We start from the raw sequence: 12,463 nt of genomic DNA on the forward strand, positions 1-12,463 counted from the left end.
TGCCCCGGTCTGGGAAGATCCCACATGCCGCGGAGCAGCTGGGCCCGTGAGCCATGGCCGCTGAGCCTGCGTGTCTGGAGCCTGTGCTCCGCAATGGGAGAGCCCACAACAGTGAGAGGCCCGAGTCCAAAAAAAAAAAAAAAAAAACATAAGTATGAGAGACATAAAGCCAAAGATCTCCTTGAATGTTTTTGTTAATTAAAACATGAAACCTGACATTTTACAAAATTTAAAAGACAAGTTAATATACATGTGATTGTATTTCTGAGCCACGTTAATAAAAGCCCCTTATTAACATCGTTTCCTTAAAAAATTAGTTAATAACTAATAATAGTAATATATCATCACAGTTGGAGGCATAAAAAGTAACATGCCATCTATCCAGATGTATGAAGCAATAATTAGAGTTGCTAATAAAAAGAGAAAGCATGGATTGGAAAATAATTTCATTGTTCACATTTTCCCTTCTGCTACATAAATTAAACTTTTCTGCTAACATATGCTCAGTGATATGATTTAAAGGTAACTAGTTTTTGTTGTACATTCAGTACCATCCTTATAAGAAAAAATAAGGCCCAGTAAAATGTATGTCCTAATGAAATGTCCTGAACACTCTATTTGCATAAAGTAACCATCAGTTAATCACGGAACTCTCCTCAGAGTCTATTGCGAAGTTCAAGGTACACAACCACTTTTAAACAGACAATGACCAGCAAAGGAGTGACCTGCTGAATATTTAAGTTCCTTTTTGTTTCATAATGTAACCTAATTACCAATTAGCTATCAAAATTTTTCTCTTTACCCAAGGTATTTCTTATTTTCAATGTTTCATATAACTGCTGAAAAGTTTTGTATTAGTCTTCAAAATTTCATCAAGTTTATGTAGTGCCATGAGCCTGTTGAATGGAATGGATATATCACAACATATATTTTAAAAGATTACTGAATTTTTTACTTAGAAAAACTTAGCAGTAGCCAACAGCTCAGCACACATACGTACACACAAATACACACACAATCCACCAGGCCATGTTTTGTAATGAGTTTCCACTATATGAGACAGGTCTTAATATCCTTTTCAATTTTTCTAAGATTTAAAATCTCATTTTCCTATGTTCTGAAGTACTACATTTTAAGTACATAAGAAGTAAAAATTGAATTCTACCTGATGTGTAAAGATTATATATTTTTATTAATTTTAATTATTTACAGTTTATAAACAACTTGACAACTCAATTAGGCTTTAAAAATCATACTGTAACTTGGAAGGAACATATAATTCAATTTCTCTCAATCTAATTTGATGATTTATTTACTTAATTATTTTTAATACAGCCACTTGACTATGAGAGCCGAAGGCTTTACACTCTGAAGGTTGAAGCAGAAAATACCCATGTGGATCCACGTTTTTATTACCTAGGACCATTTAAAGATACGGCAATTGTGAAAATCTCTATCGAAGATGTGGACGAACCACCTGTTTTCAGCAGATCCTCCTATCTGTTTGAGGTTCATGAAGATATTGAAGTGGGTACAATCATTGGTACTGTGATGGCAAGGGACCCAGATTCTACTTCTAGCCCCATAAGGTAATTATGCTTATGCTTAGGATGAAAAGAAAGGGAATTGAAGTAAATGTAGAGAGCATGAGATTCTATTTAAAGCGTTTAATGCATTAAAAGGTAGAGCTGTGCTGGGCTTCCCTGGTGGCGCGGTGGTTGAGAGTCCGCCTGTCGATGCAGGGAACACGAGGGGACACGGGTTCGTGCCCCGGTCCGGGAAGATCCCACATGCTGCGGAGCGGCTAGCCCCGTGAGCCAGGCTGAGTCTGTGCGTCTGGAACCTGTCCTCCGCAATGGGAAAGGCCACAACAGTAAGAGGCCCGCATATTGGAAAAAAAAAAAAAAAAAGGATAGAGCTGTGCGTATGTTGGGTGAGCACAAGTATTTAAAATAAATTGTCTGTGTTCTGGGGCAGGGTAGGCACACATTTCATAGTTTGATTCCGTTTTAATCATTCCAGTTACTGAAACTTGGCTTGTATCATCTGCCTGTCTCTTTAAGATATTTGTTGTTCTGACGCCTGGTACAGATAAAGGGGACTATTTCAGCTGTGCCTCTGCAATGTAACAAAATCAATTTCTCTGTGCTTTTGGGTTCTTAAATAATATGAGGTTGAGAGGAGTTTTAATAATTAAAAATTATATAATCATAACAATGTTACAATGTAGTTATGATTTTAGAAACTTCTATATCCTACCAGCAAAGGGGGAAGTTTTTTTGGTGTTCTTTTGGCTATATCAAAAAGTTTAAAACATTCCAGAAAGATCAGAGTCATTTCAAATTTTTGTTTTGCTTTGTTTTCTTATGGCACCTAAAAACATATAAGATGTGATAAAAACATACAAATGAGAAAGACAAAGTTTTCACTGACATTTGTTCTCTCATTTTAAAAAAGTACAAATATCTATATACAATATTCAGGATCAAAATTACTGCTCACTTTAAACTGTTAGTCCATCAATTATTTTGGATTTCATTTGTTTCCTTATCCTCAGCAGACTGATTTTGCTTATCCTTTTTACAATGTGGGCCAGTCTAGTAGGAGTTCAAGTGGTTGTACAATTTCCAAGTACACACTTCTCTGACTCCTAACTATGCAGCAGTGGAATGTCGGAACCTCTACTTTTATGCACCATGTGACTCGAGCTCAAAGTTTAAAATTCTGTAGGTTCTGCCGTATCATCAAGTGACTTCATATTATATATATATTTATATGAATATATATTAAAATTATTATTTGATTTATATAATTTTACCTAAATATTTTCTTATAGTCACATACATGGCACATACATGACAGGTTACATATTGGCAGTCAAAACCTGCATATGGTAGTCAAGTACAGCTCCCATCTGTCAGCATGGTTTTCCCATAAATTCCTCTCCCATCCATTTATCTTCATTGAAATTACTGCATTCCTTGGATTTTTTTCCTTTAAAGCTTTTTTTTTTTCTTGTCATTCCTTCGGTAGACATTTATTGAACATACACTCTTATTCTTCCCTATTGAATACTACCAAGCATTCCCTTCGCAGAGCTCCTAACTGATTTTAATAGCCTGTGTTCTGTGTTCCTGGTTTTAAAGTGGGCTTCTTAAAATAAAATATAATATTTTTAAAAAGTTCAGTTTAAATCGTGGCATTATTAAGAGGCAATATATTTTTCCACACAGTGAAATAGATTCTAAATATTCTCATAGACTAATGATTATTACATGTTAAAATATGTCTGTGGATTCTTTCTTAAGTTAAATTTTTCATCAGGATGCAAATTTCAGGACCAGGAGAAAAGAATCCATTTATGTGTACTAAGCAACAGAATTAATGACTTCATTGCTTATTAATGACGGAGTCTAGCTAAGATTGTTGTTGTACATTTGAATTTATACTAACTTGATATAGAAAAAGCAAATGAATATTTCTGGATGTTAATATTGATAGACCGTGCAGATTAAAAAGATATATATATATATATATATATATATATATATATGTATATATAGTCAAAGAGGTAAAGTAGTTTTACTAAAGCAATGTATTTAGGGATGGATAATTGGATAATACTGGTCATGTTATAAACTGTCCATGTCATGTATTGTAGATGTTAATGCAATAATCAAAGGTATTTACCTAAAATATGTCTTTTGGAACTGATTTTTTAAATGAGAATGTTAGGTAATAAACATAATTTACCGATAGAGAATTGAAAAATAAACGGTTGCCCCTTGAACAACTCAGGGATTAGGGGTGCAAATCTCCCCTCTCCCCCTCCCCACAGTCAAAAATCTGAGTGTAACTTTATAGTTGGCCCTCTGCATCCGCGGTTCCGTGTCCAAGGATTCAACCTCACATTTATTTATTCAATAAACACAGACTCTAGTTTATATTTTCTGAAAATATCTGCATATAAGTAGACCCAGGAAATTCAAACCCATGTTGTTCAAGAGTCAACTATAATTATATCAGGTTTGAAAAAGAACCAGGATCTCTCTGTATCTTCAAGATAATTTCACATAATCCTTTAAATTTTGTCACTAGCTTTTAAACTGAACTACAAGAAAAAAGACAAAACACACATAAAATGGATTTGGAAAAGACAATGATGCTCTATATTGATTTACATAATGCAACTTCCTGTCATATTTCTGTAGAAATAAGGATACTTATCATTTGCCAAAATGCCAAAGAAGTCATTCAACAAATATTTGTGGGTCACCATGTCAGTTACTAATTTGTTTCTCAGGGAATTCTCAGTCTGTTAGGAGAGAAGATTCAGTATAAGAAATAAGATTCATTGAGTATCTACTAGATTCTAAGTATGATGCTTGCTGTTTTCATGTTTGATTTCCTGTTTGAGATGTGAGATGAAATGAATTCCTAATACAATGTGGTAAATGGCAGAGATGATGGTACAAGGTGCTTTAGGATGGAAGGGGACAAATAGCTTCTACTTCAGGTAATCATGGAACAGTCCAAGGAGGAGGTAAAATTTACATTGAATCTTTCAGTAGTAAAATAATTTTGTCAACCTGGGATATAATTTGTGATATATAAAGATGATATAAAGATACAATGTTTTGCTTTATTTGTGAATGGCTAAAGCATGTAGTTTGAATACAAAACTAAATCCATATTGTGTTAATAGAGAGGGCTGGGGTTTATTAAGGAAATTTGTAAATTACTGGTCTGTTCTACTTAGAACTGATTTAAAATAAAAATCTAAAATAAGCAATCCTCAAAAATAAAATCATATTAACTGTATCAAAATGTTAAGTTATTCTTCTAGTGCAACTTATTAAAAACCCCGCAAAAAGATCATAAATTTCAATTGATCTTTGGAAATATTATACAAGTTTGGAACACTAAAAGAAAAAAGTTTTATGGCACTTTCAAAATTATTTTGTGTTATTACTTACAAAATACTATTTAAAAATAATATTTCATATCTTATTCCTTCAAATAAATGACAGTTGTGGTTTAGGAAAATATATGCCATAACTATATATTACTCCTCCTTTTGTCATATTTATTTTGATTTGTTTTTTAAATTTTTAAATAGGGAACATTAAAGATAACTTGGGGGATTATGCTTGCTAACTCAAGAATTATGAAACATTTGTAAACAACTAGGCTTGTGAAGTGGCAGGAACCACCAATGAGGGGTACAGCTCTTTTAAACCTTGGCTGACAACCCCCCAAATAATGGAACTTATCCCAACTACATCATCCTGATTCATAAACCTGTAGTTGGGCTTTGGAATGACACCCGACACAATGCTTTTAATCAATTTGCAGAATAGTTGGTTTTGTAATATATATACTAAGATTTAATTTGATACAAACATTTTGCCAAACTTTTACATTGAATCTTTTCTATTGAAAAGATTTGAATCTATCCCAAACTTTTCTATTTTTAAAACATTTCTAGTTAAAATGTATACATTTTATAATGATACATGTGGATAAGAAACCAAAGCTACCTGGGTATCATACTTTGAAGCTGCTGAACACCATCATAAATTGATGATCTACTACTCTGAGGGAACTAATGCTGTCTACAGTATTCTTACTAAAAGACTTTACTAGTGGGAATGATATTTTGCATTTGATCCTTGTAATAATTCTTCAACAGAGTTCTCAATCACTAGGTAATGTCCGTTGGTAATGTAAAATTATAATTCCAAGTTCTGTGGAAAAATACATCACGGTCAGTTGAATATGCAATAGACAATGATTTAATTAAACAAACATTCAGAAGACCAGCATTTGAATGCAGAACAAAGGTCAATTCAGGTCTTGGGAAGAGGTTTTGGGAGGATGGGAGAGGGTCAGTTTGTGTGTATGTGTGTGTTTGTGATAAATCCATGACACAGTCTGCATCCTGGATCAGTACTATGTACTTTCCTGAAATTACTATATATCGCTATATATGTGTCTTTACATTTCACCATTTTCTCCTGCAAACCATCAGTAATGCTGCCTTGTATTTTTCTCTGCCCTCGATGTTCAGATTTTCCTTGGATCGCCACACTGACCTGGACAGGATCTTTAACATACATTCTGGAAATGGATCCCTTTATACATCAAAGCCACTTGACCGTGAACTATCTCAGTGGCACAATCTTACTGTTATCGCTGCTGAAATCAGTAAGATGAGTTTTATGTATATCATATTTAGCATAATTTTAGGTTTTATTTTGTGTTAAGAATAATTTCTTCTCATTGCACACATGAGTTGTAATTTCAATCTAAGGTTTTAAAAGGCTTCTCTACACCTATAATTTTTTTCAATAGTTTCTATATATACTGAGAAATAGCTGTAGGCATCCACAAATCTACATTTAATATTAACTAATAAAAATGATCTAGAATTGGAAACTAAAGATATTCTCTTTGGGAGAAAGGGAAATTATTAAAATTTTTGCTTGGACGCCATGAATAAAATCTATGCTAAAATGCTGGGAGTCCATTATTTAACAATAAACACAGAGATAGATATTATTACTTCCTTTTTACAGGTGAAGAAACAAAGGTATTAGTAATAAGAGCTAACATTAAACACTCGGTGAAGGTATTATTCTAAGAATTTTAAATTAATTCTTTCCTCCTAATATTTTTCTTGACCTTATTTAGCAGAGAAGGAAATAAGACTCCAGGGATTTTAGTAACTTGTCCAAAGTCACAATGCCAGAAGTAGTAAAACTGGGATTTGAAACTAGTCATTCTGTTTCTAGAATGACTTAATTCTATACCAAATTTACAAAATTTCATCCAACTAGTAACAGACAAAGCCAGCATTCAAAATCATATCTGTCTCTAATTGCAAAAGTTCTTGTCCATACACAGGACTGGCTACATAATTTTTATAGCCTATTATAAAATGAAAGTATCAAGCCTCATGTTAAAACATGATTAAGAAATTTAAGATGGCAACACTATAAAACTCTTAGAGGAAAACATATGCAGAACACTCTGTGACATAAGTCACAGCAAGATCCTTTTTGACCAACCTCCCAGAGAAATGGAAAAAAAAAACAAAAATAAACAAATGGGATCTAATGAAACTAAAAGTTTTTGCACAGCAAAGGAGAACATAAACAAGATGAAAAGACAACCCTCAGAATGGGAGAAAATTATTTGCAAATGAAGCAACTGACAAAGGATTAATCTCTAAAATTTATAAGCAGCTCATGCAGTTCAATATCAAAAAAACAACCAACCCAATCCAAAAATGGGCAGAAGACCTAAATAGACATTTCTCCAAAGAAGATACACAGATTGCCAACAAACACATGAAAGGATGCTCAACATCACTAGTCATTAGAGAAATGCAAATCAAAACTACAATGAGGTATCACCTCACAGCAGTCAGAATGGCCATCATCAAAAAACCTACAAACAATAAATGCTGGAGAGGGTGTAGAGAAAAGGGAACCCTCTTGCACTGTTGGTGGGAATGTAAATTGATGCAGCCACTATGGAGAACAGTATGGAGGTTCCTTAAAAAACTAAAAGTAGAACTACCATACGACCCAGCAATCCCACTACTGAGCATATACCCTGAGAAAACCATAATTCAAAAAGAGACATGTACCACAATGTTCATTGCAGCTCTATTTACAATAGCCAGGACATAGAAGCAACCTAAGTGTCCATCGACAGATGAATGGATAAAGAAGATGTGGCACATATATACAATGGAATATTGCTCAGCCATAAAAAGAAACAAAATTTCACTATTTGTAGTGAGGTGGATGGACCTAGAGTCTGTCATACAGAGAGAAGTAAGTCAGAAAGAGAAAAACAAATACCCTATGCTAACACATATATATGGAATCTAAAAAAAAAAAAAAGGTTCTGAAGAACCTAGGGGCAGGACAGGAATAAAGATGCAGACGTAGAGAATGGACTTGAGGACACGGGGAGGGGGAAGGGTAAGATGGGACGACCTGAGACAGTGGCATGGACTCATATACACTACCAAATGTAAAATAGATAGCTAGTGGGAAGCAGCCGCATAGCGCAGGGAGATCAGCTTGGTGCTTTGTGACCACCTAGAGGGGTGGGATAGGGAGGATGGGAGGGAGACGCAAGAGGGAGGAGATATGGGGATATATGTATATGTATAGCTGATTGTTTGTTATAAAGCAGAAACTATCACACCATTGAAAAGCAATTATACTCCAATAAAGATTTAAAAAAAAAAAAAAAGATGGCAACAGCAGAGCATTAAATAAGGGTGGGTGGGTCCCTTCTGAGTGTGAGGCCCTGCTCAGTTACACATGCCCATGAACCAGCCCTGCCCACACACACAAACCTGTTCATGGTTTCTGATTCCTGTATTATGATATGTGCATGGAATAGATCAACTCTTTGTTTTAAAAAGAAGCATAAATTAGGGACTGAATCATGGTAAAAAAAAAACCAAAAAAAATAAGCCTATACATTTCAGATCTGAAAAACTAAGCTGAATCCACAAACATATATCAAGGTCATATACCAAGTTATTCGAAGTAATCATTCCAAGATTTGTAAAGCAGGGCATTGGGGCTTAATTACGAAAAGTCTCAGAAGGATGGAACCGGGCTAGACTGACCATCAGCAATGAACTTAATGCCTCAAGAGAAAGTACTAGATTTAATTTTTTCTTAAATCTGCCTCTGAAATATAGATTAACCCCACCATCCAAACAATCCAGTTTTTCCATAATGAGATATAAATAGCTGTGTCTCTCAGGGTGAACTGAAGAATTTTTTAGTTTTTCTTCAGGAAAGTTTTATTTCTCTATCTGTATCCATATCACAGTGTTTAGATGTGCCCGAGAGGATCCAGTCTGATTACTCCAGAAGCATAATTGTTTGTGCTCTCTGCTCGATTCAAGCTCCTTATTCAAGCCTAATGAGCTAGGAATTGCATTTTCCATTTCAGATACTTTGAGAAATTTAACTTCTAAAGCTAGTTGAAGTAATGACAATTCTGTAAAAAGCTAAGTCAATTATGTTCTTCATTTTAAGAATTAAACCTACTTTCTGCCCGTAAATAAAATCAATCTATGGAGTAACTGCTGGAAATGCCTACCTGCCAAGCCACAAACAGTCAGGGGCCCATCATACTGTTCCGATTATCAAATGGAATGAGGGTGAGAGGGAAACAGCATGTAAGGAATTGTTTTCACTAGATTTTAAACACTGGGTTTGTGGTAAGTGTGCCATACACCAAGCCCAGAGTAGTGCAGAATGGCCTGGAAATGTACTTCTTACCAATGTTTCCAGGCTCTGCCTCTAACAGTTTAATTCTACATTCATATCAGTGTATCCCATCATATGGAAAGTATTACTCCAGGTAATCATTTAATGCACTATACCATGGAATAACTTCTCTTTTTCTTCTTTAAAAAGTATTTTAAAATCCCATGTGGAGAATATAAAATCTAAAATTAAGATCATAATCAGGGATTGTAAAACACTTTGATGTAGAAACCAATGAGTTCCTATAACCACATCTGAAGATTAAATTATAAGCATTGCAATATATTCTGACAACAGTAGAGCAAAGTTTATGACTGAAGGACTCCATTTTCTATACCTGCTTCCTCATTAGTAGAAATCCTTGCCCTAAGTAGGTAGAAAAGATACCTCTTTCTAAAGCCTGGGATTTCTAGATAACGATTTACACTTTCTTCTTCCTGGAGGTATGGAAAAGCCTGTGAATACGTGGCATGGTTTTACCTTAGGACATACATTTTAAGATCCTTTGTTGCTCACACATTCTCACTACAGTAGAGTTTGCTGGATGACCAAGAGTCTCAGGTGGTAAATATATGCCAGCTCCTATTCAGTATGATGCTTCCTTGGAAGGCTTTATATTTTTATTTCTACCTAAGCAGCCGCATCTGCCAGTAAAAGATTAGTGTAAGCACTGTTTTTTGAATAGGTGACTCCAGGCCTGATGCTTTACAAAACGTGTTTATCCCCATGGATTTAGCTTTTGATTTGAAGAGCCTTGAGTTATGTGTAAAGAGGCTGGAGAATCTCCATATTGTGTTAGGGAAGGGACTGACAGTGCAGTTTTTTAGATGTGAAACTCTTGTCTTTCTTGGCTTCTGTGGCACAGTTAGAAACTGAATTGCTACCAACAAAAGAGTTATTTTTATGTCAAGACTTTGTATTGAAGGAGAACATTTAGATTATGTCCATTAACTATAAAAGTAGGTTAAAGAGCACATTCTAGAAAATACAGAAGACTCAATCATACCTTCCCACTCTTCCCCATAGCATCAAGTAACTCGGGGTAGCTGAGGATTCATTTGGAGGTGAACACTATGCCTCTGGGTTTTAGCAAGTTGTTTAGAAGTGAGGGAGGTAGGAAAATAGCAGAATAACATTTTTCTCATTTTTTTCTCCTCTCCTCACTTTTTCCCAAATGTACACCTCTTGAGACCCACATGAATTGCAGGAAAGCTAGTTAACACATTTTTATTGTGTACATGCTTTGCATGGAGAAAGATAGCTTAAGCTTTTAAGTAATGTAAGGAAATAAGATATGACAGTGATACTTCCCTGTTGGCGCAGTGGTTAAGAATCCACCTGCCAATGCAGGGGACACAGGTTTGAGCCCTGGTCCGGGAAGATCCCACATGCCTCGGAGCAACTAAGCTCATGCGCCACAACTACTGAGCCTGCGCTCTAGAGCCTGTGAACCACAACTACTGAGCCCACGTGCCACAACTACTGAAGCCTGCACACCTAGAGCCCGTGCTACGCAACAAAGACAAACCACCGCAATGAGAAACCCACACACCACAACGAAGAGTAGCCCCTGCTCGCTGCAACTAGAGAAAACCTGCACGCAGCAACAAAGACCCAACGCAGACAAAAATAAATAATAGATAAATAAATTTCAAAAGAGGAAGATATGACAATGATAATAAAGGATCTTAATAACAATAGTCAACATGTATTTGTTTTGTGTGTATACCAACAAACTGATACTTCGATAAGAAGTTTCCATGCATTAGCTCACCTAATTATTCAAATAACTGTATAAGATCAGAAGTTCTATTTTGATTCATTTTGAGTAAACTGAGGCATTAGAGACAGAGTGTAAACTGGCCAAAGTCACACAATGAATAAGTGGTAGACCTGGGAATCAGGTCAATTCTGTTTGACTCCAGGATCTAAACTCTAACCACCTGACATACTAAGAAGTGAATAATATGCAGCGATAGATTAGCAAATATGAAATCAGAGCCTGAGAACTGAACACATATGGGTTAAGAAGACTGAAGGAAGACTAAACAAGAGTGTTAAAGAGGAGATGCACTTTAAAGTTTCCCTTGAAAAGAGTAAAGTAAGGTAAATACACTTCAGACGGAAGTGTCTGCCTTGCTTCATACTACGCAGCCTTGTAAACACCCCTGCCAAGTAATCAGTTCTTACATGTTATTTTTTTTAAATGCTGATTTAATTATTTTAGTAACATTACAATTACATGGAGAGAAGGGAGGAGAAATAAATTCTCTTGAGTAGTGATATACTCCCTGTTTGTACCTGACAATATTTCTTAACCCTTGTATCTGAAAATTATTTAGATAAAATTAGAAAATCAGATAAATTTCACAAGGGTAAATCATATTATTCATAACCAAAGTTGGTAGAGGCCATTTAGTAAGATGGCTACTGTCCCTCAGCTTATCTGCTATTTTTTTTTTTGCTTTATTTTTAGCGAATTATCTCCTTTCTCCTTTTATATTGATCTTGAGCTTGACTTTACCGAAGTTCACAAAGAAGTTGAACTATATCCAGAGACTGAGATTTTGACATCACAAAGGCTGACGAATATAAACCTGAATTTAAGATCTCCAAACACCTCAGATATCAGTGCAAGTGCCTAGAAAAATTCTTGGTGGAGATAATGCAATTATGACTAATATACGGTTGTTACCCAAGGCTAAGATATATTTTAAAATTCCATTTACAAATCAAAACATATTTTTAAATGCATATTTTTATGTGAAAACTTTGATGCCCTTGATTTTAGCCAAAAAAAAATCATGATTATTACACTACATGTTACTATTGAACTAATTTTGTCATACATAATTGAGCCTGGATTGTTGAAATGGTACCAGTAACAATTGTATTAATGAAACATTTAAAATCTTGTATTTCATTGTAAATTTCCATCCGATTTGTAAAATTAGTAGCTATATATTAAAATTTCCAAAAGGAGGGATGAGAGTAGCTGTTGGAATACATTTTAGTGATAGAAGTAGTCAGAAGGGTAGGTTGTAATATAACAACTACCATGTAGATGACCTCGGGCAAGTTACTAATTTATTTAAAATCACTCTTTATCCAAAAAAAATGGTATAAATTAAGAAATATAATGACATATAATAAAG

General features: G+C 34.8%; 1 protein-coding gene across 1 annotated transcript in view; it reads left to right on the forward strand.

The window, feature by feature from the left end:
* LOC116751349 (cadherin-10-like) overlaps positions 1-12,463 on the forward strand; it is a 124,047-nt gene that overhangs the window by 99,268 nt on the left and 12,316 nt on the right. Inside the window, 2 exon segments of the mRNA XM_032627134.1 lie at positions 1,336-1,589; positions 6,071-6,207. Of these exon segments, the coding sequence (XP_032483025.1) occupies positions 1,336-1,589; positions 6,071-6,207 (391 nt within the window).

Source organism: Phocoena sinus, chromosome 3, assembly GCF_008692025.1.
Source record: "Phocoena sinus isolate mPhoSin1 chromosome 3, mPhoSin1.pri, whole genome shotgun sequence".
Lineage (NCBI taxonomy): Eukaryota > Metazoa > Chordata > Mammalia > Artiodactyla > Phocoenidae > Phocoena > Phocoena sinus.